The following is a 26633-nucleotide window of genomic DNA, read 5'->3' as shown; positions in this document are numbered from 1 at the left end:
ATGGAGTGGATTGAAAGTCAACATGTGAACTCAAAACTACACTAATTATGAGTTTGTAAGCAAAATAGGTGACATTCTCATCAAAAGATATGGCAGCAATATAAAATGCTCTGGGCCAGAGACAGAAAAACACTGGTTACAGGTTTAATTGTATTTATTCTGAGATGGGGTATTTCAAAGCAATTGTGTATTTCTAAATAGCCAGATCTGCTGCGGTTGCTACGGCGTCGACAAATTATACCTGTGAGCATGAGTGTTTGAGTTTCAGAGGCTTTTATTAAAAATAAAAAATTAAACGAATTTTCTGGTGTGACTAAGGCAACGCAGTGAAACGCGAGAAGGTCACTTCAGCAAGGGGGAGGTGCGAGATTTGGGGGACATGGGGGAGGGGCAGGGGTTGTACCATTTTACTGTGGGGGACAGCAGCTGCGCTTTGGTGCGTGTGACAGTGAAACCATGTTACGGGAATGAGGGGGGGGCTAAATGCAAAGTGGAGGGGGGGGGGTGCAGCTTATAAACTACAGTGGGTAGAGAAAAACAGTCAGAATGCTCTGCCTTGTAGGGTGGGGGAGTGGTCCAGAGAGGGTAAATCAAAGAATCATACTGAAGAAAACCCAAATCACCCACAGTGCTCAAAGTGTACTTTTAACTATTCGGAATTACGCTGCATCTTTGGTGATAAGACACTGTTCTTAAGAAACCTGCGGCCCAACCCCGACAGTAAGGTGGCACGCTGTAATGGGGTCTTCCATCATCCTCATGATGGGCCCCGGGCTCCGCCAAAGCCGCGCAGACCTCCAGGAGGAAGCGGGTCGTCCCACGCCGCTCCTTTTACGGCGGAAGGGTCCGTAAGTCGCTGCTTGATCTGGCGTCCACTTCCACGGCAAAAATGCAGAGGTATGGCCGGAATGTGCATGTAAATAAATACGGAGGGGGGTGTGCTCCGGGGGCTATGTCCGGGGTGGGGGGGGGGCACGGGTCACCCGGAGACAGCTGTGGTGACCCGTCTCGGCACACCGGCGGTTTTCACTTTTGTATGCGTCATTCCTCCCGCCGCTCTCTAGCGCCCCCTAGTTGCACTAGTAACAGCTACACAAAAAAATAATAATACACATTTTCCTTGGAAAAAAACACATTCCATATACCACCAGAAACACCTTGTGCACAATGTTAAGCCAGAAGAGAAAGATTCTCCATTCGAATACAGAAGCCCCGTCACCTATGCGTGAACGCGTCCACCCAGGGGAAGTGTCACGTCCAGCTGTTTCCAGACGGCGAGAAAAGTGTCCCCAAGCTAAATGCTTATCTAAGGGTCTTTGGTCATCTAATCCATGTCCTAGTTGCCGTTCCAACAGCCGGCCACCTGAAGGCGCAGGAGTTCGTTGGTGGCCGGCAGGGTGCGTAAGGAGTGCACTGGAGTGAGGATGTTTGGATGAGGAGATAAGGGGGAGGGGGGTCTTTGGCCAACTGAGATGAGGAAAGTGGGCGGGGTGTGTTGGGAGGGGCATGGCCTCCAGCTCAGAGGGCAGTGCTCTCCGACTCAAGCTCGGGGCTCACTGCTGGGGGCTCCACAGTGAATTCCAGTGTGCGGCTGAGACCAGTCAGCACCTGAGCGCCGTCTGCAGGGAGGATCACAAGCATGGGTGAGCGCCCCCTATTAACATCTCTGCCATCTATGTCTGAGGCAAGTGACATCGTGCTCATGCCTTAGCCTGACTGAATCTGCCCAGATTCGCCCTGCTTCTCTGGCATACCCATGCATACTTACGAACATATAAATTTGCTCTCTAAAGCAAGGCGTTAGGCAGTCTTTTCCAGAATGGGCCATTGTGTGGGCAGGTTTCTGCTGCAGCTCCCTGATTAGAGGGTGATTGGTTGAAGAGTCCTCACACCTGGGTTTGAACAGCTGACCTAAAGGGTCTCCCAGAAACCTGCATACACACCGGCCCTTTGACGATCAGACTGCCTACCCCTGCCCTGAAGTAAAGATCATTCCCAAACGTTCACTTAGGTAGATACCTGGTGACTCCTCAGTTAGTGTCTCTGCAGCACCAGACATGCAGGTCAGTGAGGTCAGCAAATGGGGTAAAACAAAACAAACAAACAAGACAGACGTGAGGTCAGTAAGCTGTCTGCCACAGTCCTGGCCCTGGCCTGCGTGTCAACCAACCACATGCTATAGCCAGAGAGCTTACAGGTTCTGTCATTAGCCCAGCGTATTGGGAGAAAACAGCATGGCATAAATTTGGAATATTAAGAGCTTGCAGAGTAATCTTCTCTCCCCACAGCGATTAGAATTCCCAGTCGTGATGCAAGCTCCACGACAGACCGGCATTCGGACTTTGGCAGTCATTAGCGATCCCTCTGCGCGTGACCAGCGTGATTAAACGCAGCGGCTAGGCGAGCATCCTGAATGGCTGAGCACAAGCGCGAGACCTGCAGGCCAAAGGTGAAGATGGAAATGATAGATAAAGATGAAAGTGAAGATGCCTGGAAAGCAGTGAAACCACAAGGCAGGTGAGGACCAGAGCAGTAGGAGTGTCAAGCTAGCCACTATGCTAACAGGCGTAGTGGGGAGAACTCTGATAGAGAGTCTGATCCACGTTCTGGAGAACCGTACGTACTTGACCCCCAGGTACTTCGTGAGGTCATGAGATGACCCTGAGCGTACTTTGGCTTTCAGGGCAGGGGTCATATGACCGTGTGCGGACTGGACTGCTGCATAACATGCAAAATAAGGCACTGATGTTATTGCTGACCAGAGAAGGAGGGGAGGTCTTACCTGTGGAGATCTTTGAGGTGCTGCGGCACACGCCGTTGGTGCCATCGCTGCCATGGGTGGCTGGCTGTGGGGGAGGGGGCACGCTAGGTCGATGGCGGGGTTTAGGCACGGGCCGGGGGCGGGGCAGGGAGCCAAACTGGTAGCTAGGTGAGACGGGTGAAACATAGGAGATGTCGGGGAGCCCGGTGTCGGGCGGCGGAGTGTCAGGGGGTGTCGGTGTGCTTGGGGGGGAGGGGTCCGCACTGGATTCTCCCGTCCCTGGGGTGGTGGCGGCGGCTTTGGGCTGGAGGGGGGGTGTGACCTGCATGGGAGGCTGAGGGGGCGGGTGATTGGGGGCCTGGATGGGGAGCTGATTGGTCGAGTGACGCCGAGCCGTGCTGGACGGCGGGGTTAGACTCTGTCCCGATGGGGAAGAGCTGGAAATTGGCTTGGCCAATGAGGCAGACGGTTGTGCCGCTGATGAAGATGCTATTGGCTGGCTGCTGGCCTGTCCTGGAGGGGGATTGGTCGGTTTGGGTGGGGCGGGGGCAGGCTTTTTCACACCTACAGGTACGAAACAAAGAGGGTAAGGATGGCTTCCAGTTTCACGACACGTTAATAAAGAAGCACTATAGAGGTCAGCCAGCTGGTGTTAACAGAGAGGAGAGTCTCACCTTTGCGCACCATGAGTGGACTGGGGGCCCGCGCGCCGGGCTGGGGGACACTCAACGGCCCCGAGCTGCTGCCCGCACCATAGGGGTTTGCTGGGAGGCCACCAGAGAACCCGTTCTTCTGGACAGGGGATGTGGTGCTATGTAGAAACAAATGACCATCAGGCTATTGCATCTGGGGTCCTGTGCCGACCCCAGAAGGGCACCCTCACTCAGCCATACTAAAATTAGCACACAGCACTATAAGGCCATCTGCTGGAGGGAGTGCAAATGCTGAGCCCAGTCCGACAGCCCAGGGCATGAAGCAGGAAAGCATTCCAGGGGACTATAACATGCGGAGGAGGGGCAAAAGTGACTGGCTCCATCAGTCTTCTGATTCGATTTTCATGCAAATTCAGTTTAACCTGGACTGGAAATTGCATGCAAATTTATTTGTGGTCTTCTGCTGATTGGAATCTTTAGCCAGGCCATGATTGGCCAGTGGACCATGCCATGGTCACCACATTCCTCACCTGTCCACCTCTGTGCGTTGTGTGGGGAGCTCCTGCAACGTGACACCTGTCTCCGCCCCTTGTGCGGACTCTGACGACAACACTTCCTGGCCTGAGCCCATTGGCTGAACCTGAGCATGTGTTAGTGTCACCCCAGTGCCCTCTGCTGGGGGCAGGGGGGGTTGAAAGGCAGGCGAGGCAAGGGGCTTTTTATAAGTGTTGGCTCTACGTGGGGTGTGGTCCAATAGTTTGTTAACTAAGCTAGGAGAGCAGAAGAGGGTGGAAGGGGAAGACAGTGAACATACAACATGGCCATGATGGAACAGCAAGGCAGACAGTCAATCTTCCCCTAGGAGAGTTGAACAGGGGTCACTGAAGGTTACAACATAGCAGTAAGAAGCCTTGAAGAGTACCTGTCTCTGCGCGGACTGTCAGAGTCCAGGACAGCCATGCTGACCGGCCTCTTCTTCTCTGTGGTCCCGAAATCCATATCCGTGGGGGTCAGGAAGCTGGTCGAGATGGTCGTGGAACTGGGCATGACGAACATGCCTGACACGTTGAAGTCCACATCTGCGGCGAGACAAGAAGCTCTGCGATCCACCAACCGAGAGTGGCATGGGGGATGGTGGCAAACCTCAACAAGCAGATGCTGGCTGGCTAATGCCACTCTGATATTCAACAACCCAAACACACAAGCAGGAGAAGGAGGAGCACCTTACTCTGAGTGATGACATCAGCTAAAGAAACACAGCTTCTTACATCATTTACACTGTTTCAGAGGCAAGAAATTTTGGTCTGTGCTACTCAGAACCAGAAGCAAAATTCAAACCGGATCCTGGTCTGGAACCGGTCATACAGGATCACAACCGACACGCAGCCCTAGTAACATGGCAAGGGTGGGGCAGGGGCTACCGTCTGGGAAGAACCAATCAGCGTGCTGGATGATGGGCTCGATGATGGTCATCACGTGCACCGAGGTGGCAGCGGCCATCTCCGCCAGGCTCCTGCAGGGGGGAGCGACGAAACGGCGATGACGTCGCGCGTTAACACCACGATGAGCATTAAGAGGGAGGGGACAGCTGCAAATACCCCAGAAGAGCAGTAGACAGACAGCTACATCACTGCTGTCTTTGCACAGTCAGCCATGGAGTCTATTCTTCCATCAACTTTAAATCAAAGGCGCTGCTCGGACACACTAACGAAGCTAAAAGCATCACTTAACAGACAGCCCCGCCTGTACGACTTACTTAGCAATTTTTAGATCTGGCTAATGTGGCTGTAATGGGCTGCAAACATCTTTGGCTTGAAGTCCATCCAACTCCACATGGAGAAACTTTCTGAGATACTCCTGCTTGCAAATCCCTCTAATGGGTTGTGTCTAAATGGTTAAAAAAATGCCGAAAGCTTCCTCTCACCCTTCAGTTTTGGCCCACAGAAGGTTGGGTCCCAGCACGATGGCGATGTTGCTCGGCGTCATCTTGTTGACTTCGCTGTCCTGCGCCAGCCTAGCCAAGAACTTCACCAGATACCTGCGACAGAGCATCCGGACCATGAGTGTCACCGAATCCGAGCTACAAGGGACGCCGGAGAGACTGGGTGGCACGGGTAGGGACACCTGAAGTTGGCCTTGTTGTGCTTCGGCAAGCTGTCACACGTCACCCACAGTGCCTGGAGTCTCTTGTCTGGGTCGGACATGCTGCGGACACACAGGACCCGGCAAACCTGTTTGGTCAGAACCATCAGCTGACTGGATTGGTACTCCTAATATCCGGTGGGGTGGGGTCGTCTTACTTGGAAGCTTGTATCCAGTCCTCATACAACTCGAAGGTCATGAGAGGTTCTGGTAGCTCCCTCAGGTAGGACTTAAGAGCACCTGAAACACAAGGACGCACTCCTCAGGATGTAGAACAAGCAGATTCTTGACCTCGCTCCCCCAAGCAGGATGTGAGGGATCACTCCAAAGCCCAGTTGGCCCTGCCCGCCACTCTGCACAGTGTCATTACATCTTGTTGGCCAACCTAGCCGGGCCTCTGCTGTTCCGGACCTCATGCCAGCGTTTGAGGGTGTGACGAGCCCGAAACACTCATAAGTTTATATTCTGCTGTCATCACTCACGAGGACAGGTCAGGGTCGTTTCCTCCTCAGGTCCTCAAACTGACACTAAACCCACTCCGGGATCGTCATGGCTGGGTGTGCATCACTGACTCATCGTCGCAACCGCGCCAGCCAGTCCGGAACATGCCGCAGACAGCCACAACCACAGTGATGCTACAGAGGGGGTCGTCGGGGGGAAATGCATCGACGGGCCGTACCAGCGACAGCGTGGGGGTCGGAGTAGAACTCCTCCAACTGTGAAGTGGAACAGTCTAGAGCCGCCTTCAGCTTCTTCAGCTTGGAAGCTCCAGCCGCGATGCGGAACAGGCCCTGGGGCACAGGGACACCGGTTAGGGCTGGATGCTTGCCCCCCCTCCCCATGGATCAGCTTACACTGATGAATGTTTGAGGCGGACATGGGCCCTTTTGTTAGGGGCCGGCCCCCACTTTCAGTGTCAGTCGCAGGTGACAGCTGGTTAGCAGGCGGTGTGTTTGTAATGCGAGTGGCCCGTGGAATGGAACCCGCACCCTGAGCACGAATAGAGATCCCCTCCAGTGACCCCCTGAAGATACCACAAGGGGGTTCAAACCTGGGCGATACTCCCTCATGAAATCCCCTGTAATCCAGAGCTTTTCCAGGTGAGGAACTAGAGGCTTCAGAATAAAAGGCTCTGGATTTAATGGGAAGCCCTGCCCCCACCCATCTCTTCTTTAGGCCCCACCCTTCTGCGAGGCCCCACCCACCTCCTCCTTCATGCCCGTCTCCAGCAGCATCATGACGCACGCCTCTATGGGCAGAGCGATCTCCCTTCCACTGCGCTTCAAGTGCTCGCTCAACGACGTCCCAAAGGCCGGCTTCTCCATCCATGAGTCTGCAGGTCAAAGGTCACGGGGCACTAACGCTATCATGTAACAGGACACGTGCCATCAGATGGGGTGCTTTGCGGTTCTCCAGGTTAAGACACTGAACGGAAGGTCACTGGTTCAAATCCTGCCGCCAGCAGAGTGATGTCAAGACCCCTCTTTCCAGCACAGAAAGCTGGCATCTCAAAGACCTTTATGAAGTGTTGGCTTTGTTTAATAATCCAGGCAGAACAGAGCAGCCATTTAGCAAACTGGAATACAAAAGCCTGAACAACAGAATTAATCTCTCAGTGTTTAAGCCCCCCCCCCCCACAACGCCCTGTGTCCCCAATTCACTCTACAGACAGGTTTTTACACAGAGACGCAGAAGCCTGTGGAAACTTCCTGCATTCTTCAGAGGAACAGAACAGGGGTCATGGAAAGGTAGGCGCAATAGAGCGGGGCAAGGGGCAGGGGGGGGCAAAGAGGGCGGCCTACCTTGCTGTGTCCGTATGCTTGGCAGCACCTGGTCCAGCAGGGACAGCGCCCTCCGGTGGAAATCAGCCTGCGCCTCCAGCAACTAAAATGGCAGACAGCAGAGTCTCAGCCAATGACGGGGAAGGAAATGCAGACAGGCACGACTCCCAGAGCCCCACCCCCTCAGCAAGGTGGGGGGGCACGGCAGCCGGTCACGTCACACGAGAGCCTCTTTAAGTGCATAAACACGGAGCGTAATCACATGGTCTGCTTTTCGGGCAGGGGGTGTTTGCATGCTTCCCCCGCCCGAGTATTACATGAGGATGTTGGTCCACGGCTGGGGGCTGATGGGTTTGCTGAACAGAGTAAGGAAATGGGTGCCGCACAGTGGATAGTGGAGGGGGGGGGGGGACAGCATGAGGAGAGGCGGAGCCAGACGTAGCAGGAGCACGCACCGTGACGTAATAGCGGGCGTAGTCTCCCTCCTTGGAGGAGAAGGTGTACATGTCAGCAGCCAGCTGGTCCTGTGGGGGAGGGGGAACCACATGGTGTTAGGGTCATCTCAAAATTTCCAGAACCGCTGGGGCTCTCTCTCCATGAGTAATGCAGACGCCCCTCACACTGAAGCGGACGGAGGCAGAGACTGTACCTTGCAGATCTCCACTTTGTTCATGGCCTCGTCTACCTCCTCCTTAAGGGCCTCCACCTTAGCTGTCAGGCCCGAGCTGTTCGTGGTGGACACCATCGACTTGTTCTGCTGCAGCCACCTAGAAAATGCCCAGCAGAGAGCTGAGGCCCTCGGCCCCCTGCAGACCCACCAATCACACTCGCCTGTGCCGGAGCATTCTGGGAAATGCGGTCCCTCTGTTCATCACCTGGCTTTTGCAGAGTCGTAATCCAGCACCAGTTTGGCCAGCTGTTTCCTCTGCTTCATGATGTTGGGGATCTCCACCTGAAATGGCATGGAAGGTCATATGACCACTGCAGCCTAGCCTAGCTCAGGACTGCAGATGAAAATCCCTCATCCCCCTACTGTTTATCCAGATTCCTATAATCTCAGGACTAGAAATTGGAAGTTAATCTAGAATTAATTCTTCAAAAGATCTGTTCCACCATGCACTGCGTCCAGACCCGGCAACCGCAGCAGCCCAAAGATTCCAGTCCCATCAGGACAGAAGCACTTCACCATGGGCTGGACAGCCCCCCCCCCCAACCATGTAGGAGTCAGTGACACCCTTATGTGGCGTTCCACAGCTCCCTGTGACTCCCACTCACCTCAGCCAGCTGGTTCAGGGGGTCCAGCACCTCCTTCTCAATCTGCACCTCGTGCTGCATCAGCTCTGATGCCAGCCTGTTCTCCACGTCCCCGCAGATCTCCATTGTCTTGCTGCCAGGGAAGCATGACGGCAGAGAATATTATCAAAGGCGCCAGCGGCCGGTGCACGATGTCGCCAAGAGCCGACCACACCATCTTGCCCAGTGGGGGGCGCCAGCGGGAGGCTCACCTAATGAGAGACTCATCTCCCAGCTGCCCGGCCCCGTCCAGCATGGCCTGAGAGAGCGCTGTCTGTGGGAGCTTTTTCTGTGGTGGGGGGGGGGGGGTTAACAGTGCAGTGCATCATGGGACTGGCAGCGGAGCCACAGTGACAAACGAACCGTGACCCAAACTATTTACTAAACAATACGTATAAATGTATTACTGCATACATCAGCTGTTAGTTTTAAACAGCTTAACTCTCAGCTTCGGAGGAATTGATTTTTAAAGTTTATATCTTGACAGTTTTGGGTAACCATTCACATAAAGCAGTCATCATAATGCATTATAGATACCTTCATAATGCATTATAATGCATTCATAAAGAAATTTAAACATGGCTATAACTATTTATAAAAAGGCATAATACATTATGTATATTATACATCATGAATGCTTCATGAAGCTCATTTATAGAACACTACATACCTTCATAATGCAGTACATCCTTAATTCTTATTCTGACCATTATAATGCATTATGAAGGTATTTATAGTGCAATATAGATGACAGATTCATAAAGAATTTGAAATATATAATAATCATGGGTATAATGTGTCATGCCTTTCTATAAATAGTTATAGCCGTGTTTATAATACCTTATGAATACATTATACTGCGTTATGATGGTGTCTATAATGCATTATACGAGAGCTTTAAGTAAAGTGTTTTAATACATTTTTCAGGAAAGCTTTTCAGAAAGCTACATGCATATAAATATCATGTCTTTGCATGCCTTAGTATGTAAAGAACTCTGGAATGTTTTTTCAGATGAGGATTTGCTGGGGGGGGGGCGATGATGTACCTGCCGCTTCTCTGCGTCCGTCCCGATGTGGCCCTGGAGGCAGGTGACCATGCGTTTGTGCGTGTTGTGGGACACCTGCCGCACCATCTCCATGCGTCGCTCAATCTGCAGCCACAACACACACAGCACACTGACGGCCGGGCAGGAGGGGCGCCGCCCCCCTACCGACGGCCTACCAAGGTGGAGGCAGCCCAGCATTCATGTCCTTGAGGAGGAGCTCAAAAGGGAGAGACTCTTTCACTTCTGACAGCATTCCACAGACTGCCCTTGATAGCCCAGCCCTCCAGCTAACGCCCAGAGCACTTTTGATTTGGCACATATATGCAAAGCCGGAGAGTGACTGGCACATGGAGGACAGCAGGCCGACGAAGATGCCTTTCTGAAGTCACCACATAGCTCGGGCAGGTCCCAGGAATCTCCAGGTGCATGCTGGGTAATGCCCCGAGGGCCCTGTGTGCGTGTCATTCCGAGGTGGGGAGGGGATGAGCTCGGCATGGTTTTGTGAGCGGTGGCTGGGTGGAGACACCTCGCCTCTGTTCACCATCTTCCACCGTAACCTACACCTGACGTTTTGATGTCCTGAACCCCAAGCCTGAATTTCGACGCAAAGCTGCTGATCTCTTGGCCACGGGGGGGGGGGGCTACCACGAAGTAAAAGCAAAGCCAGCTGGGTGCATATCCACGGGAGCAGGTGCAGTGAGGACATGCGGAATGTCGCAGGACGTTTCTGATGCACAGGCCACCCTGGTTAGAGCGATGCCAAAAACATAAGGTCCGCAAATCCTTGCCGGAACAGAGCGTGGAACAGAGCGAGGAACAGAGCGAGGAACAAAGCGAGGAACAGAGCGAGGAACAGAGCGAGGAACAGAGCGTGGAACAGAGCGTGGAACAGAGCGTGGAACAGAGCGACACCAAGAGCAGGAGATAAAGAGGAGACGAGAGCACGACCTGAAACAGAAACACAACCAGGGTGACCTTTAATCAGAAACGTAACAGGACAGGCTGGAACATCCTCTCCAGCCAGGACGGTGTTTACACTGCGGCGAGAGACAGCCAGGCTGGGCGCGGTAACTCTCAGCCCACCAGAGGGCGTAACCCAACTCAACGGGCCCCTCTGCCCACTTTACTGCGGTTTCCATACACCCAGTTTTAATGCCAGGAGACATACGAGTGCAAATGTGGATTATGGCCGAGATAAACTGTTAACACAGAGGTCCTGGGTAATGCACGGGGAGCCGCCTTCTGGAAGGTTCCCTCATGCCCTCTCTTCTGCATGCCATCCACCTCGTCGTCATTTGTTTTCTGTACCATAAAATACATATTTTGCCATAGCCGCCGTGAGAGGAGCACAGACAGGCCCACTCAAAGCCCGGCACAAAATACCAGGCTTGCTCGTAATGCTTGCATTCCTGTAATGCTGCACACATTCCCACAATGCGCCGGATTGAGAATCAAACATCAAACACCGCCCCACCTCCCCCCACCACCCCCACCATGGCAAGATGCCAGCTCACATAAGCAGTGTGCCTCCCAGGTGTGTTTTATGCATTTGTTGGAAAGACAGATTTGTTTGCTGGAAAATGAAGTTTGAATTTCCGAAATGAGAAAAAAAGCTCTACTTAAATCGCCACGAATTAATGTGCATCCGTGTCAGTTTTGACATGAAACCGGCTGCGGCAGACAAGACGGTCATGGTCAAACCCTAGGTGGTCCTGCTCAAACGTGTCGCTCGCTGCTGCCGCAGATACAGTCATTCCAACGCTGGCAACGGGAAACAGCACATCTGCTCATTATTCATCACTAAGACACAATGTTTCGCATTCGCCATCAAATCAAGACCCACAGTACACATCAAGAAATACCCAGCAGAGCATGGCTGTGAAGGGGCAGGCTGTATAGACACTACAGACATGGGAGGGATAGAGGGCCCTGGATGGCGGTGGGGGGGGGGGAGCAGAGAGCAGTACGGGAGACGGAATTACCTGCAGCAGGTCATCGCTGAGGACTTCTGTTTTCTCGGCTCTGTAAAAGAACGAGAAGCGAGATTAGATTCCGCTGAAGACCAGGTCCACATCCAGAGAAAGGCAGCATCCCAGCCCGAGAAGATCAAGCCCGATGAGACGACGTTCCCACGGGAACACGCTAACAAACCTGGCAGACGGACTGGAGAGCTTCAGGCCAATTCGAGGTAAAAATACACAGCGTGCCCTTCCTGGACACATGGCTGATCAAAATGGCGGCCGACTTCTGTACATCCCCAGAACTGGCCAGCTACTACAAATGCAGACTCACAGTCCAATGCTCACATCACACAAGCACATTTGCATTAATTGTTTTAGCAGATACTTTTGTCCAAAGCAGCATACAAATGAGGAAAACCTGAGCAGGATGAGCCAGCATCCCTCGAGTGGCTGGGGTAGAGATGCACTATTACTCTGACGACTGCAGGATTCAAGCCCACAACCTTCTGGACACAAACACAGATCTCTAATTGAATTCTGAACTGTTTGATCACTTTACCTGAAAGGTTTGAGGAACCACTAGCAAGTTAATAATAGCCGTGGGTACAAGAGAGAGTTTCTGAGAAGATCAAGCGCTGCTTAAAAAATGCCCACCATGATGGAAGCTAAAACCTCTGGTCTAATTCACGCTACCGTTCAACAGGCTCTACCCCGGCAACCTTATCGCCCAGGGAGACAAAGTACGAGCAGCTCATGTGACAGGATCTTCACAGAATGACTGCCGGGGGGGGCAGTCTGCTGGAAGGCTGAACGGTTCAAAGGTCAGACAGAGAAAACAGCGTCCCCCAGCAAGGCTGCTGATCCAGATAATGAACCAAATCACCCCCTCCTCCAGCCTGCAGGGTTGCTAGGGAAAGTGACACCTTAGGAAGAAGAGGCATTCCGTGATCATTTCTGGAGTTTGGCTTTCCCCTGGAATAAAAACGGAATTCCTCTGAAATATCCCCTTACACTCTCCGCAGGGTGGGGAATCACGCTACATGCACCCTCTCAACCCTGTGACATCACTAGGAGGAAACACCCAGAACTGTATAAGCGGAGTGAGTCAGGGAAATGGGGGAAGCAGGCATGGGGAGATGGCCCCGTTCTGGAGGGATTCCCGTTCCAAGATCAGGGAGATGCAGCCCTGGGGTGAATGGATCTGTAGCATCTTCAGCTTCATGGGGGAGGGGGCAAGGAGCTCACAGCTGTGCGACCCCTCAAACCTGAGTTTCCTCCCGCATGCCATGTGTTGGGGGGTTCCCATGCCCTGGGGCTGTCCCTTACCCCTCCCCTCTGCTGCCAGGGAACACCCCTTCCTGCTACCTGCCTGACGCTCTGTTTGTTGTGGCAACAGAGCCGTGGGGGGGGGGGGGGGTTGGGCGAGTACTTTCGGCTACACCCCACGGATTCCTGCGGACAGCTCAGCACCGCAGCCCCGCCCCTTTGCCCCAGGTACCGCTGAAGCCTGGCAGGGGCAAACAACATGGGAAAGGGGGGAGGGGTGTCCTGGCTGTCATCAATGCTCCTGCCAGACCGGGAAGGTGACATCAGGATCTCCCACCCTCCTGAGCGAAGGAGCAGCGAGGCATAGAGAACAGTGCTACTCGGCAGCAAAGGGCTGGAAAGACCCGGAACACCAGCTTCGGGTTACTCAGGGTCTTGGCGCTCGTGGCCGTGACAGGAAGTCCGTTACGGGAACCGCCGTAGGTCACAGGAACAACAACGCACGCCCAGCCAGGCAGAGCGGCTCTGAAACAGCACCGTGGAAACATCTGGAAAGCTCCAGGTCTTTTTGAGCCAGGCACGGAAATAAAAGCAGAACAGCAGAATAAGAGATCCCTTCAGAGATATCAAAGCAGGCTATTCCACAACAGCATCTCCAGTAGCAACCAAGCGACAGGACAGGATCGCTACAGTTACCGTTATAGTCTGTGAACAGATGAGTCACCCCCGGGGAAGTTAGGATCACGGGGGTTCGAGTGGGGGTGTATACAGGCCGTGCTTGTAATTAAACCGCAGACAGCCCTCCCGTACAAACCATGACCTCCACGTTAATGGGGAACAGGGGAAACTTTCATGTAAAGGTCAGTAACCATTTGTGTTTATATGTAGGAGAGTTAGCATAGTACAGAGAATATTACGCCCCCCCCCAACCCCAGCTTCTGCACTGGTGACATAAACAGGATGCAAGCCGGACAGATGTTTTCTCAGCTCCTGCAGCCTCGAGTTACCAAGAGGCAGATTTTAACAGACCCAGCAATGGCGGGTAACACTGGTGGGTAACACTGGCGGGTAACACTGGCGGGTAACACTGGCGGGTAACACTGGCGGGTAACACTGGCGGGTAACATTAGCAGCCTGTAGGACAGCAAACAGGTGGAATGAAAAGCAGCAGCAGTGAAGAGCACAGGGCTTGAACAGCCAGACCCTGCCCCCCCCCCCAAGGTCACGCTCCGTCCATTTTTTTTTTAGCAAACCTGCTTTGCTCATTTGCAGAACACGAGTGTGTGTGTGTGTGTGTGTTAACTGGTGCTGACAGAGAGCCTCACCGCCACCAGTAATAGGTAGGCACGCTTCAGGTGGAAAACATCTGGGGTTACAGGGGAAGGGAAGACTGTCGGAGCTCAGCCCAGGTCAATAACAGAGGGGTGGGGGGGGTAAGAGTCTCCTCTGGGTGAGGGGGGGGGCGCAAAATGGAGCAGCAAACCAGTCTCAGACCAAGAAACGCAGGTGCCAGTCGACGCTTCAGTTTGTACACTATCACATTATTAAACTATAATATCAATAAACAGCAGGAGATTAAGACGTTTCCCTTCCTGTGTCCCTGCAGCAGCCACAGATAACCCCCATGCAAGGTGACGCAGAGGGCAGCTGAAATATACATGCTCAGTTCCCAGAAACGCCACTGAAGCGGCCGCCGGAAACAGCGGTCAGGCGATCAGGCCACCGGGGCAGCCTGAGGGGATGTAGCAAGCAAGCACCGCATCCCCACCCTCCGCCTCAGGCCGCAGAAGGGGATTAAGCTTGAAAGACACACCTGAACACCTGACTGAGAAGATGCGGGCGAGGTAGAGGTGGCGACATGGAGGAGAGCGAGCAGGGGATTTCGGGGATGACAGGCAGGTTTATTTACTTGGAGGAGCAGAGAGGAGAAGACCTCCCAGCCTATCAAAGTCTGCGTGTCACAAGGGAGAGCATCACATGGGACATCAGGGGACACGGTGATGGGTTCGAGACCCAGGAAGCACATTTCTACACCCCACGGGACACAGCGCACCCCCAAGGGATTCCCTTGGCTGTTCTACCCATGATAAAACAATCCATTAATTCACCTCTGTAAAGGTATAAAGAGAATGGAAAGAATAGGCCCAACGCTTGAGGGAAGCAGGAATATGGCAAAGCAGGAGCAGGGCATGCTGGGAAGGCAGCGGATCGATGGCGGGCCATTAGCGGGCCATTAGTGGCAGGCGGCTAAAACGGCCACACCGGCATGCTCCTCCTCTGAGCGGAGAGCTTTATTCACGTCGTGCTACTTTAGCACAAGACACAGAGGAAATACGCACAGTCAGCCTGTTCAGCAAGCTGGACCAGGGCTGATCTGTCCACAAGTCGCCCCCTATCAGCAGACCGCCGGAGCTGCGGGCATCCCTCCTCCTCACTGTCCCTCAGCTTATTTCTACCACAGGGTCTCAGATTCTGCTTGTCCACCAAATATCGCCCGGATGTCACTGAGCCATTCCTCAGGTGAAACCAAGTCAGCTGTTTTATTCTCACTGTTGGATCATGGGGCAGGAAGCTCCAAGAGGTCAGCTGACGCAAGTGCACCCCACCCCCCAGTTCTGAGTTACCCATTAAAACCGCAGCTTAGCCCCAGCTAAAACACTAGCCGGCACCGATGATGACGATGATGACGATCTCCCTGCTACTCTTTCAGTCTCACTCCTGTCACCTTCTACCAGAGCAGAGCGGCTACATGCCGACTAAGCCCCCCATTAGCGGCACCCCTCCCGCACCCGCCCACAAAACAGCGGACCTGATGGTGACTAAGACCCAGAACATTCTCCCACACAGACATCTCGGTAAGCAGTTTCTTGGGGGATCTGATTGAACATCATGCAGACATCATAAGGACAAAGCACCGGAGAAACAGCAGGACCTCGTCATATGCAGCCCTGCCCCGTTATGACACCTCGTGCTCTGCAGGTGTCGCGCTCCTTCATACAGCCTCCTCCCCTTATGCCCTCCCTCCCAACCCCGCCCCGTTATGACCCCCTGCACCCTGCAGGTGTCGGTCTCTCGCGCGTCCCGTGCCCTGTTACAGCCCCCCGACAGCACTGCCGGCTGCTCCAGGCCCCCGGCTGCTTGCTAACATCACCGAAGCTTATCAGCTTTCACGAAGCTGGCAGATTCTCTCCACATTCTTCTCTGACGTTTCTTACCGGGAACTTTGAGTCACGGTGAGAGGAATGTAATCTCAGCCATAAACATAGAATGGAAAAGGTGTGTCCCCCTCCCCCTCCCCCTCCCCACTGTGCACTGCTAATCCGCAGCTGAGGCAGGGGGTGGGGGGGGGGGGGTGAGTGGTTTGCTTTCCAAACAGCACACAGGTGTGAAGTCAGTAAAGAGCGTCCAAACAGCACACAGCGTCTCGCTCCGCCCAGCTGCGTGTGGTCATGGTCGCTATAGCGACAGCAGGACATATCAGCTTCCTAACTGGGACTCCGAGTCAGTTGGGGCGGAGCCCGAGGAGCAGTAACATTCTAACACGGCATCAGCGGCGTAACGGCCGACAAGCGTCTCACAGTCAGCAGGCCCCGCCCAGTCTCCTCCGAGGGTCTCCGACTCCCTGTGGCCACACTGGAGGAGTATATGACTGTTGTAAGGAGGCCATCATCATGGTAACCACATTTGCCGGGATGTTCAAAGGGACGCAGCTGGCAGCCGGTCAGCCGAGAGGAGGAGGACCCCACTCTGAGGTCCGACAGCACAGCTCCTCAGAACAAAGCCGCCGCCTTCCTCACAGGCAGAGGAAGGCGGTCTGAGACAACGATGACCAGCGAATGAGCAAAAGGAAGTAACAAGTTCCTCCTCATTAATAAACCAGCAGCAGAATCAGTGTGTCTGCTGCAAGAGCTGCTGGACACGGCCGCCTCAGGATCAGCAAGTCGGCTGCCCTGCGCAGAGGAACGCAGCCGCGCACCAATGGTGCATCTACACAGACACACAACAAGCGCAGGCAGCTTGACGCAGCCCCGACCGCAGCCTGACAGGAGAGAGGCGATCAGTGCTGTCACTCTGCTGGGAACCACGCACACAAATCAGCGGCTGACTGAGAAAAAGCAGACGGGCCGGCCGGTGTGGAGGAAACAGAAGCTGGCTTCTTTTTCCTAAGAGTGGCAATGTCACGTATGAGGCCCCATTCGGGGGCAGGGGATTATCCCACCAGCCCCCCCCCCCCCCTCCACAGCCAGGATTACACAGGGCGAGCCGGGATGAGGACACAAGCTGGGGCAGAATACCAGAGCAAGTCAACGCCCGACACCTTTTAACGATCCACACGGATCATGGGCCGGCCCGGAAACCGCAGAGCTGTCGGTGTGCTCTCTACAGCAGGGGTAGGGAACCTGATCCATGGAGGCCCCGTGCGGGTTTTTGGGATGACCTCTCAGTCAGCCAATAACAGTGGATTCCAAGGACTGAAGTTGAGAATCGCTGCTTTATTATTGGCTGACTGAGAGGTCATCCCAAAAACCCGCACCGGCTCTCCATGGATCAGGTTCCCTACCCCTGCTCTACAGAGTCCCTGCTCAGGCCGGAAACACTGCTAAACAGCACCCAGAAGGACAATACGGACAACTGAAGGAGGAAAAACTGGAGTACATACGGGATGGCCCAGTAGGGGGCACCATCGCTTCACAACTCCAGGGCTAGGGGTTCAAATCCCACCTCCTCATGATGTGTGGGTTTCCTCACACAGTCCAAAAATGTACAGTGAGCATATTTAGATGGCTTTAGATGGTCTTCAAATGGCCAGTAGCGTGTGTATGTGCGTCTAAAAGCCTGGCACCCTGCCCAGGGTGTAACCCAGTCCTGTGCTGCTTGGTACAGGCGCTCATCCCCCAGGATAAATGGGAAAAATAATGGAGATGTTTCCCCGCCTCGGTCCTAACACGCATCTGCAGTGTTGATCCAAAGCACACAGCCTCTATTACAAAGGCGCTGTCACAGTCTGCCTGCGATGATGGTGAATCCGATTAATGCACTTTCCAGCAAACTCCGCTCCATTCCTCAACTTTCCCCAAGTCTGACATTCAAGGAATCTTTGAACTGCTTCCAAACATGCTTGGAGGAATTCATCGGGGGAAACGAGGGAGTAGATTTAATAAGAGGTGGAGAAAAACACGAAAAAACGGCCTCAGACTGAGACAGCAAAGAGGCGCCGATCACAGAAACGTCAGCAGCGTCACTCAGCTGCACGGCTGCTCCGTTTCCACCTCACACCGGCATTTTGCCCTTTCACCTCCCCGCCCCACATTTCAGAGGAGTTCAGAGGATTGCTTGGGGGGTATGAACAGGACGCTCCACACTCCCAGTACAACAGAGTAAAAAACGTATGCTGGGGGCTTCTGACAATTTTCAAATATCGCTATATGTAATACAATCTGCATCTGACACAATCTCCATCTGAGGCAGATCGCCAAACGATGGACAAACTCAGCCGCAAATACTGCTTTGTATGAGAACCCCCTTCAGGGAATACGGTCTGCCTTTCCCAGGCAAATCGGCTGCTTTGCTTGGCCATTTCTGCTAAACGTCAACACCCCCCCCCCCCCCCCCCCTTTACAGTTAGAGGCCGAAGCGAAGCTTTTATCGGGTCCTTCTTATCGGGAGAGCGGCAATCAGCGCAGAGATGGAGCTTAGAGCGCCGCAGATGCCGGATCACTAGTCGCTCCAGCAAACTGGCGAGACAAGCCGGACCGGGCCGATCTTAACCCTCGGAAATCAGGGCTCCCCCCGGCCCAATATCTCGCCCCGGTGTCGCTCGGCTCTGCTCGGTTCGGTTCGTTCCGACGGATCACGTGACCGACGCCTAAACCTCGCTCTGGTTGTCCCGGTGTTAGTTGGTTAGTAAATTAAAGTCCAGTAACTCGGGCAAGCAGCTGTCAAATCATTGACTACACCAGGCTTTCCAGCGAGCAACTTTTCCCACAATGAATCTACTTTTAAAATCCGACTGGTACCAATAAGCAATATCAAAGCATGGAGCCGTCTACGTGTCAAGAACCTCGGTTTGAAAAACACACCACAGACCAACTCTGGCCATTATTTGTTCAGAAATGTGTAGAATTGGGCTTGGGTTCTCCAGGCCGAGCCTGACAGCCGCACGCCGGGTCTCAGTCCGCTTTCCCCGGTATACCTGCGCTTGGGACCGCTTACCTTCCCACCGTTTGGTTGGCGAGCTGCTTCATTCGGTTGAACTGCTTCTTCATCTTGGCGTCTTTTTTTCTCCCCGGCGTCTCCTCCGCTGTTTTAAAAGTTTAAGGAAACAGCTGCGAGATCCGTCACCGGCCGGAGCTGAATGCGCGCTCCCGAGCGGCTGGCATCGCGGACAAGCAGGACCGTGCGCTTCCCGTGCTCATTACCACCCAATCTGATCACCTATGTGGCAAAGTTAGCGATCGGTCTAAGATGTCCGCCCCTTTACGTCTGGGTGCCTTACCAAAACGACCGGCGCTTGTGCGCTTGGGCGAGGCGAGCGCTGTTTGCTCCTAAAGCGGGCGGTCACGCAGCTCCGACTCTCGGCCCCTGTGTGTGCTTCCAGCTCCCCGCATACCTCAGCTGGGACAAGCCCTGCGCTGGAGGGATACTGTGGGCTCCTCCGGGGGCAGGAAGTACGATCGACTTCCCAGGAGCGCCTAACACGGGAGTGACATGTGATAGTCTGGGAGCGTAAAAGCTCCTGGCTGCTATCAAATCCGCAGCAGACACGCGTCCATTTACATTTTCTTTAGTCATGCGACTTTGCTGTTAATCTGGCACAAAGGAAATGAAACCTGTAACATTGTGTTTATTTGGCTTTCAGATAAAAAACGTATCACCTTCACCTTCGTTGTTTCAGTGCAAAGAAGAGTATTTACGTTTTTGGTCTCGCTAGAAGGACATGTAATTAAATTGGAAGTTCATCATGTTTCGCAGGATTATTCTAGTTTTTCATATAAAAAAAGTATGCATATGGTTAACTTTTTTCTCATGTTAGGCGAATGGCGCCGTCTGTCGGTCAGAGTGATACATGCAATTTTTAAACGCCTTGTTTCCGATTACAATGTAAATGCGGTACATGTAATTCTGCTCTTATTTCAGTTTCAGTCAGATAATGTAGGGCGTCTGTAAGCCGACCTAAACACGGGCATGATGTTTACTTCAGTTACAGCCGTCACATATTTACGAACAGGAAAATTATTGCTATTGCATTTGCTTTAATTAGACTATTGAAAACGATATTATGCTGCCCTTGTGTGTTTGCGGATAAACACCTTAAAAATTCTTCCAGATTGTTTTGTAAATTTTACATATTACTCTTTTTAAGAGGAACACTTATTTCGCTTGTGTTTGGGGACTTGATCAACTGCTGCCCCTCGCTGGCGACTGCATGAATAACACCGAGTATTGAGTCCCTTTTACTTCAACCTTCATTCATTTCATGTGATCGGTGACCATGTCCAACTGCGGCTGGAAGTCAGATGCATGCATGTATGCACGAATCACACGATTCGATTCGTTATTGTCGTTGCTCAGCGTGGATGAAGTGCATTTTATTGGCGTTTCTATCTGAAAATCGAGGTCTTTAAGTGAGGCTAAAAATTATTCGAACATTTTAACTGGGCCTTTTTTTAATTTTACTTGTTGGTAGGAGAAAGCACTTAGGTCGGATTTTATTTGAACCAGTTTTAATTGAGCAACGAGAAGGAGATAATCTCTGTCTCTCGCTCTCTCATAACAACGTACAGGGACAGGTACAAAAGCCGCAATCAGCTGTAAAAAGCAAAGAATCATAGTAAATGCGTTAGACTTATATCTTCAATTTAGAGTTGCCGTCTTGGCAAAACATTTCAACAAACTTCCGAATATGAAATTCAGAAAGGCTTTGCAAACGTAACCTTACATTGCAAGTCTCAGCACTGTTTTGCCTTAACCGTGCATCATGTTATACTAAACTGCATCTCGTTGTCTGCGTACTTTGCTCAATGACCATAAAGTTTAAACTAATCTAATGTAATCTAATTATCATCATTTTATACTGTCACAATATAAATGGATCTATATAACGTTTCTCTTTTCTGTTTTTTTGTAGCGGAAACGCAACGTTGCATAAATCACAGCATCTGTCTCTTTGGACAAAGAACGTTTTCGTTCAAAGTTAACAACCCTCAAGATCGATTTAAATTTTTTTGTCCATTGAAATGTTTTTCTAGTTAATAATTAACATCGTGCTATCGTGTTTTTTAAGTGCAGTCATTAAATAGGGGGTCAATTCCAAATGTCGCTGGCCCGTGGCCTTGGTCAAAGATAAGATATTGTGTGGAAGAAAAAGTCTGCTTTCACGGTTTTGCGTACATGAAACCTGGCCTCCCCGTATACGACCCGCAGAATCCCAGACGAACGAGTTCCTCTCACTTCTCCTAATTTGTTTCCTCATTGGAAAAATTGGTAACCAGACATAAAAGACTTTATGTGGACAGTCTTTCTGCTATAGCAACTTAATTATAAAACCGCTGTTTCGGTCAGCCGGAGTAGCGGATATGTGATGATCTGATGCAGGACTGCGCATGCGCTGATCAACGCCACCCGATATTTTTATGTTAACTTTCAGTTGTTCCGTCGTACTATGCATTCTGGAAACATACACAAGTGGCTTAAACATACCGTAACCTGGTGACATTTTAGGATATTTTTAAGATCAGTAATAGTGTCGGGGGTATTACCTAGAATTGAAATAGTACTGGTCCTGGAGTGAAAGCACTTAGCTATAATGAGCAAACTTTAAACTATGAAAAAGGAAAGCATTCGTCGTAATGCTAGTAATGTAAAACCATATAAATTGGAGAAAATAAATCTGACTGTAAAGTATAACGTTTAGAATAGGCTGTACGGACTCTCCTTTGTTCCCCAGTGGTGATCTATGTTTCACAAATTGTCCGTGATGTTTTTTTAATGATGCTGACACTTCTCCCTGACCAAGTTGGCGTTGGTGTTTGAATGACGTGATTCCATCTGCGCTTGAACGCTACACCGCATTCACGGTAAATGACGGTGACGGTGACCCTCACATACTGCCCTTACACTGAGTATGATCAGCCTGATGTACGGAGGGCTGGCCGGCACCTCACACCCGCAGGGCTGCAGCTTCGCATCTCACCTCTGCTCTGTCTGTGTCGATATGTTATGCTTGTGTTGTTTCCCCCTGGATTCCAGCCCCCCCCCCCCCCACCCCCACGACCCTGATCGGGAAAAGCATTTTTAAGATGGATGTAGTGGTTATGGCTGGGAGCTTCAAACACCGCGTGTTTTTAATGTCATCATCATTAAATCTGACCCATTCACGTCGTTAGGACCGATCACTGGGGCTATAGCCCCGCGCATTTTAAGCTTAAGATATAATGTAGAACTTGATTTTATTATGCTATTGTCAGTTCACACCGCATATTACAATTTCATGAATTATAATTCTAGGTAATTTCATTTTTACATTTATTTTAATTTTATTTATTAATTTACGTATTTGCCGGCAGATAGATGATTTAGAAGTTTAAGCCTATATAACATTACTCACTTTGCTTTAATGTCGACGGTAATGGTGTGACATTATATATAAATGTTATTTAAATTTTGTTTGAAAACAAATTACAATGAAGATGTGGATTAAAATAAGAAAATTAGAAGATGTTGAATGCCAAGGTATTTTCTAACGTCGATATAAAAACTTACGTCATCATCACGTAAAAGTGAGAAACTTTTACAGCTAAAATCCCTTTTTAATGGATTACGTGACGAATAATTGCATAAAAAGGTCATTAAACGTGTTAAATACCTAATTGCATATCAGCGTATAATCATCACGGTCTGACACTCTGGAAAAACGTTTACACAATAAAATGTCTGGCAGACATTCCCAATAAATATTCAATTATGTAAAATCAGAGTCACTCAGCAGAAGCTGATAAGAGCATAAATGCGAGCGGTTTCGTGGACGTTGGACACATCTGCCTGGCACTGCGCGATGTCTAAAACGGAGCTCTGCGACATGGCCCGCCGGGACGCCCCCGATCCCGAGGTGCTGTCGCCAAACGAGCCCCGGCGGGCCACCGCCGCCTTCGAGCGCTACTTGCAGCCCTGCTTGGCGGAGCTGTTGGGCTCGGCCCTTTTCATTTTCGTGGGCTGCTGCTCGGTGGTGCAGAACTCGGCGACCACGGGACTGCTGCAGCCCGCCTTGGCGCACGGGCTGGCACTGATCGTCGTAATTGCGGTCCTGGGGGAAATCAGGTACGGACTGTCCGTTATCCTCATATTTCCTCTAAGATCCTATCCTAAGTCATCTTTTTGTCTCCTCAGCCTTTTTCTTTCTTTCTTTTCTTTTTTTGTTTTTACAATTTTTCTTGGATAAAGTTAAAACGTTAATCAGAAAAAATACATTTAAATTGTTACTATAAAAAATAGTTTTTTATTTATAAAAACACATACGCGCTAGAAAACACAGAGGAGGTTGTTATGAAAGCATTACACGTGTTGTTTTGCAATATCCGAAGTTTATGATTCAATAAAATAACCATCCGTGGCAATAAATGAACATATTTCTTATATAACTGGCTGATAAATTCACCTTTGATAGGCTAATAAGTGTTTTTGTGGTGTTAGTTAAGTAGCCCCGATTTGATACGGTGCCCAGATAACTGCCTTTGTGACCAAGAGGTCAGTGTCCCTGTGCAGCTGGTCCATCGGCTGCACGTACTAACCGGTATTAATGTTTACGGTGGTTTATGATGTCTGACGTTTCACGCGCAGTGGCGGTCACTTCAACCCGGCCGTGTCCCTGTGCGTGTACTTCGTGGGGGGGCTCCGCGTCGTGCTGCTCCTGCCCTACGTTGTTTCCCAGCTGCTTGGCGGGATGATCGGGGCCGCCTTGGCTCGGGTAAGAATCCGGCCGTTAATTGACTTCTGTGTATGGAACCAATACTGCGGCAGGACCTCATGTGTTTAGCGGTGCGGGTGGGTTCAGGGCAGATTCGGTCCCTATATGTTGAAACCAAACATTCGCCCTTGATCCCCTGGCATAGAGATAGAGATACAGTGATTGTGTTAAGAGCTTTGACACTTTTGTTCATAGAGACTCCATAAAAGGTTGTAAAGATAGGCTGATTCCAGGTCCCCTGAGTGACAGGGGCCCTAAAAATTTGAATCTGGGTTGGGGCCCTAATATGATGTGTTTCCATGGGACCTACAGGCTTTAGTGGTGCCCCTCTTTATGAAAAGCTGACACAGGGCAGGTATCACTTTTGACAAAGGGCAGGTATCACTTTCATCCTCAGGAACCTCATGCCCCCTGGTGTGAGGCTGTAAAGCGATAAAGCCACACATACTGCATGATCAGTAGCCATAAAACATCCCAGGAATGTCTAGTTTCTGAAAGAATCACCTGGAAAATGACTTGGACTTCTGATTTGGAACAGGAAGGCTCACACTGATTGGTTATATGGGGATCACAGCAAGTCTTTGTGTCGAAACCTTATCCTGAACTGACCACATGAGGCTGTGTCGACGGGATGTCATTCCACTGTAAGGCAGACACACACCACAGGCAATTTAGGGAAGCCAGACCACGAAACTGCATGTACTTCGACTGTGGGCCAAACCCAAATTGCACAACATTAAGCTTTGGCCCATTTTTTTGCCCAGCAGTGCACAAAGTCAGCACTCAGAGACCAGCAGTGGGATTAGAACCCAGAACCTTTCAGGTGTGAGGTGACAGTCCTGCCCCAAGCCGCTGCTGCCTGACAAATTATGTGTATTGCACCCATATAGAGAATTCAAGAGACAAGCAAACATGTGTGTGTGTGTTGTGTGTCTGTATGTGTGTGAGAGTGATAGAGAGAGAGATTAAGCAGGAACAAAGGTTTCACACAAATACTGCTTCTACTCTTCCTCTCCCAACTGCATGGCTCATTTTGTTTTATTGCAACACTGAAGAATATGATGTGGTTTATAATGCAGTTTAGTTATTCTATTGCACATGCTAAATTGTGAGCTTCATTATGTCTGAAATCTGTAGTTACTGAAAGGTACTAATCTGTGCGTATGTTTGCACGTTTATGCGCATGTTTGCATGCGGATGCGCATGTTTGCCTGTGTGTTTGCATGTTTACACATTTGTGTGTTTGTTTGCATGTGTTTACATGTTTTATGTGATGGTGTACCCCCCCTCCCCCCCCCAGGCCATCACCACTCCTCAGTCCTACGCCAGTTCTTCAGGAGGGGCCTTCAATGTGGTTCAGAATGACTCCCAGGTGGGCCAGGCCACCGTGGCTGAGATCGTCATGACCGCGTTCCTGACCATGACTGTGTGCATGGGTGCAGTGAACGGCAAGTCACGCAGCGCTCTGGCGCCGCTGTGCATCGGCCTGACGGTGGCAGCGGACATCCTCGCCGGGTGAGGTCAGGGGTCTCGCTTTTCCAGAAGTTGCGTTCACTTCCCACAACTCGTTTCTGAAGCAATGTTGTGTTTCAGAGGGTCTGTGTCAGGCGCGTGTATGAATCCAGCGCGTGCCTTTGGTCCCGCTCTGGTGGCGAACTGCTGGGGCTACCACTGGATCTACTGGGTGGGGCCTTTGGGCGGGGCTTTCTTCACGGCCTGCGTTGTGAGGTGAGGTTCCCTACATTTGTTTAGGGGTGTATGTAGCTTTCTCCTGGTGTATAATATAGTTTATTTTATAGTTTTATTTGAGTTAGGGGTGGGTTTGACAACAGGGTAAAAATTCATGGGATTTTTACTTACACAAAAAAGGGTATGAGGGCAGAAGAAAAAATAGTTGGTTCAGAGGGATAACCAATCAGATTGTAGAACTGGTGAGACCAAGACATCTGATTGGTTGGTCCACCCACCTCTGCATCAATCTGATTGGTTACATTTTTGTGTAAGTAAAACTCCAATGAGCAGGATAAAAATGAAAGAAATTGTTTCAGTGAGTATTGGGAGAAACTTACCGGGGTGTTGGGTCAGCGACGGGCCTGCAATCCAGGTCGGGTTGCACTTACTGGAGAAATACAAAAACAGAACTCCATCTTACATGATGACTTGGTAGATCAGTCCATCACTCCTCCTGGTCATGATGGGGGGGCTGGTTTTTTCCTGTTTCCACTGACCTTCAGCTCACTCTGCCGTTTTCTTCCTCAGACTGCTGATGGGAGACCGGAGTTTGCGACTTATTCTGAAGTGACTGAAACAGGAAGTGACAGGAGCTCCTCAGAGACCTATCGGCCTGATTTCCTGAGCTAAAAGGCAGCTTTGTTCCTCTCCATTAAGATTAGAAACACTGCAGACGCTTGATAACAATTAAAATGTAACTGGCTTTGGCTGATACCACAGTCAACACCAGGACCGGTGACGCCATCTGTCCGACTGCATTCAGAAAACCTCTTGGCGTTGCGATTGATCCCATGATCCATATGGCGATTGACTGTAAGCACTGCTACACATGTGTGTATGATTCAAGCCACTGGGTCAGGAATCATGTTCTGACCCTACCCAGTGGGGGGGGGGGGGGGGGGGGTGGGGCACACGCTTAACCCATGAGCAAGTATGTGGGCCAATCATTAACTGTAAATGTGTCTTTATCAAATAAATTTTTATACATCTTTACTGATGTTTCTTGTCTTTACAATGTTGTTAATGTACAGAGAAT

At 51.1% G+C, this 26633-nt stretch overlaps 2 protein-coding genes across 4 annotated transcripts; one reads left to right on the top strand and one right to left on the bottom strand.

Moving 5' to 3' along the window:
• Positions 1-136: 136 nt before the first annotated feature.
• arhgap17b (Rho GTPase activating protein 17b) lies at positions 137-19674 on the bottom strand. 3 transcript variants are annotated; one of them, XM_048991875.1, is made up of 22 exons: positions 19400-19674; positions 19117-19204; positions 11659-11698; positions 9677-9781; positions 8843-8919; positions 8613-8724; positions 8213-8289; positions 7987-8104; positions 7793-7861; positions 7359-7440; positions 6762-6889; positions 6236-6347; positions 5715-5796; positions 5539-5619; positions 5339-5452; positions 4836-4927; positions 4337-4493; positions 3945-4184; positions 3436-3572; positions 2783-3325; positions 2020-2043; positions 137-1619 (listed from the first exon to the last, which is right to left on the bottom strand). In XM_048991875.1, exons 2-22 carry the CDS (start codon positions 19167-19169, stop codon positions 1519-1521), a joined length of 2544 nt encoding a protein of 847 aa, XP_048847832.1. In that variant the 5' UTR covers positions 19170-19204; positions 19400-19674; the 3' UTR covers positions 137-1518. The 3 variants fall into 3 exon arrangements, with proteins under 3 accessions (XP_048847832.1, XP_048847833.1, XP_048847834.1); XM_048991876.1 differs by lacking the exon at positions 2020-2043 and having other exon boundaries at positions 19117-19673; XM_048991877.1 differs by lacking the exon at positions 3945-4184 and having other exon boundaries at positions 19117-19671.
• A 2972-nt stretch (positions 19675-22646) lies between these two features.
• LOC125718519 (aquaporin-8-like) lies at positions 22647-26484 on the top strand. The gene is made up of 5 exons (XM_048992424.1): positions 22647-23220; positions 23740-23866; positions 25167-25381; positions 25460-25594; positions 26126-26484. Exons 1-5 carry the CDS (start codon positions 22910-22912, stop codon positions 26166-26168), a joined length of 831 nt encoding a protein of 276 aa, XP_048848381.1. The 5' UTR covers positions 22647-22909; the 3' UTR covers positions 26169-26484.
• The last annotated feature ends 149 nt before the right edge of the window (positions 26485-26633 follow it).

The sequence above is a fragment of the Brienomyrus brachyistius genome, chromosome 22 (assembly GCF_023856365.1).
Source record: "Brienomyrus brachyistius isolate T26 chromosome 22, BBRACH_0.4, whole genome shotgun sequence".
Taxonomy (NCBI): Eukaryota; Metazoa; Chordata; class Actinopteri; order Osteoglossiformes; family Mormyridae; genus Brienomyrus; species Brienomyrus brachyistius.
The sequence above is the reverse complement of the archived record's forward strand: the minus strand, read 5'-3'. Positions and strand labels throughout refer to the sequence as shown.

What these genes read in the sequence shown, in the direction of transcription:
- arhgap17b (XM_048991875.1), bottom strand. Translation starts at nt 19,169, where the DNA reads ATGAAGAAGCAGTTCAACCGAATGAAGCAGCTCGCCAACCAAACGGTG. An exon ending in TCAGCGATGACCTGCTGCAG is followed by an intron (nt 9,782 to 11,658) that starts GTAATTCCGTCT and finishes TTGTGGCTGCAG; the next exon opens with ATTGAGCGACGCATGGAGAT. An exon ending in CGGACGCAGAGAAGCGGCAG is followed by an intron (nt 8,920 to 9,676) that starts GTACATCATCGC and finishes CCCCCACCACAG; the next exon opens with AAAAAGCTCCCACAGACAGC.
- LOC125718519 (XM_048992424.1), top strand. Translation starts at nt 22,910, where the DNA reads ATGCGAGCGGTTTCGTGGACGTTGGACACATCTGCCTGGCACTGCGCG. An exon ending in GCAGCGGACATCCTCGCCGG is followed by an intron (nt 25,382 to 25,459) that starts GTGAGGTCAGGG and finishes GTTGTGTTTCAG; the next exon opens with AGGGTCTGTGTCAGGCGCGT. An exon ending in TTCACGGCCTGCGTTGTGAG is followed by an intron (nt 25,595 to 26,125) that starts GTGAGGTTCCCT and finishes TTTCTTCCTCAG; the next exon opens with ACTGCTGATGGGAGACCGGA.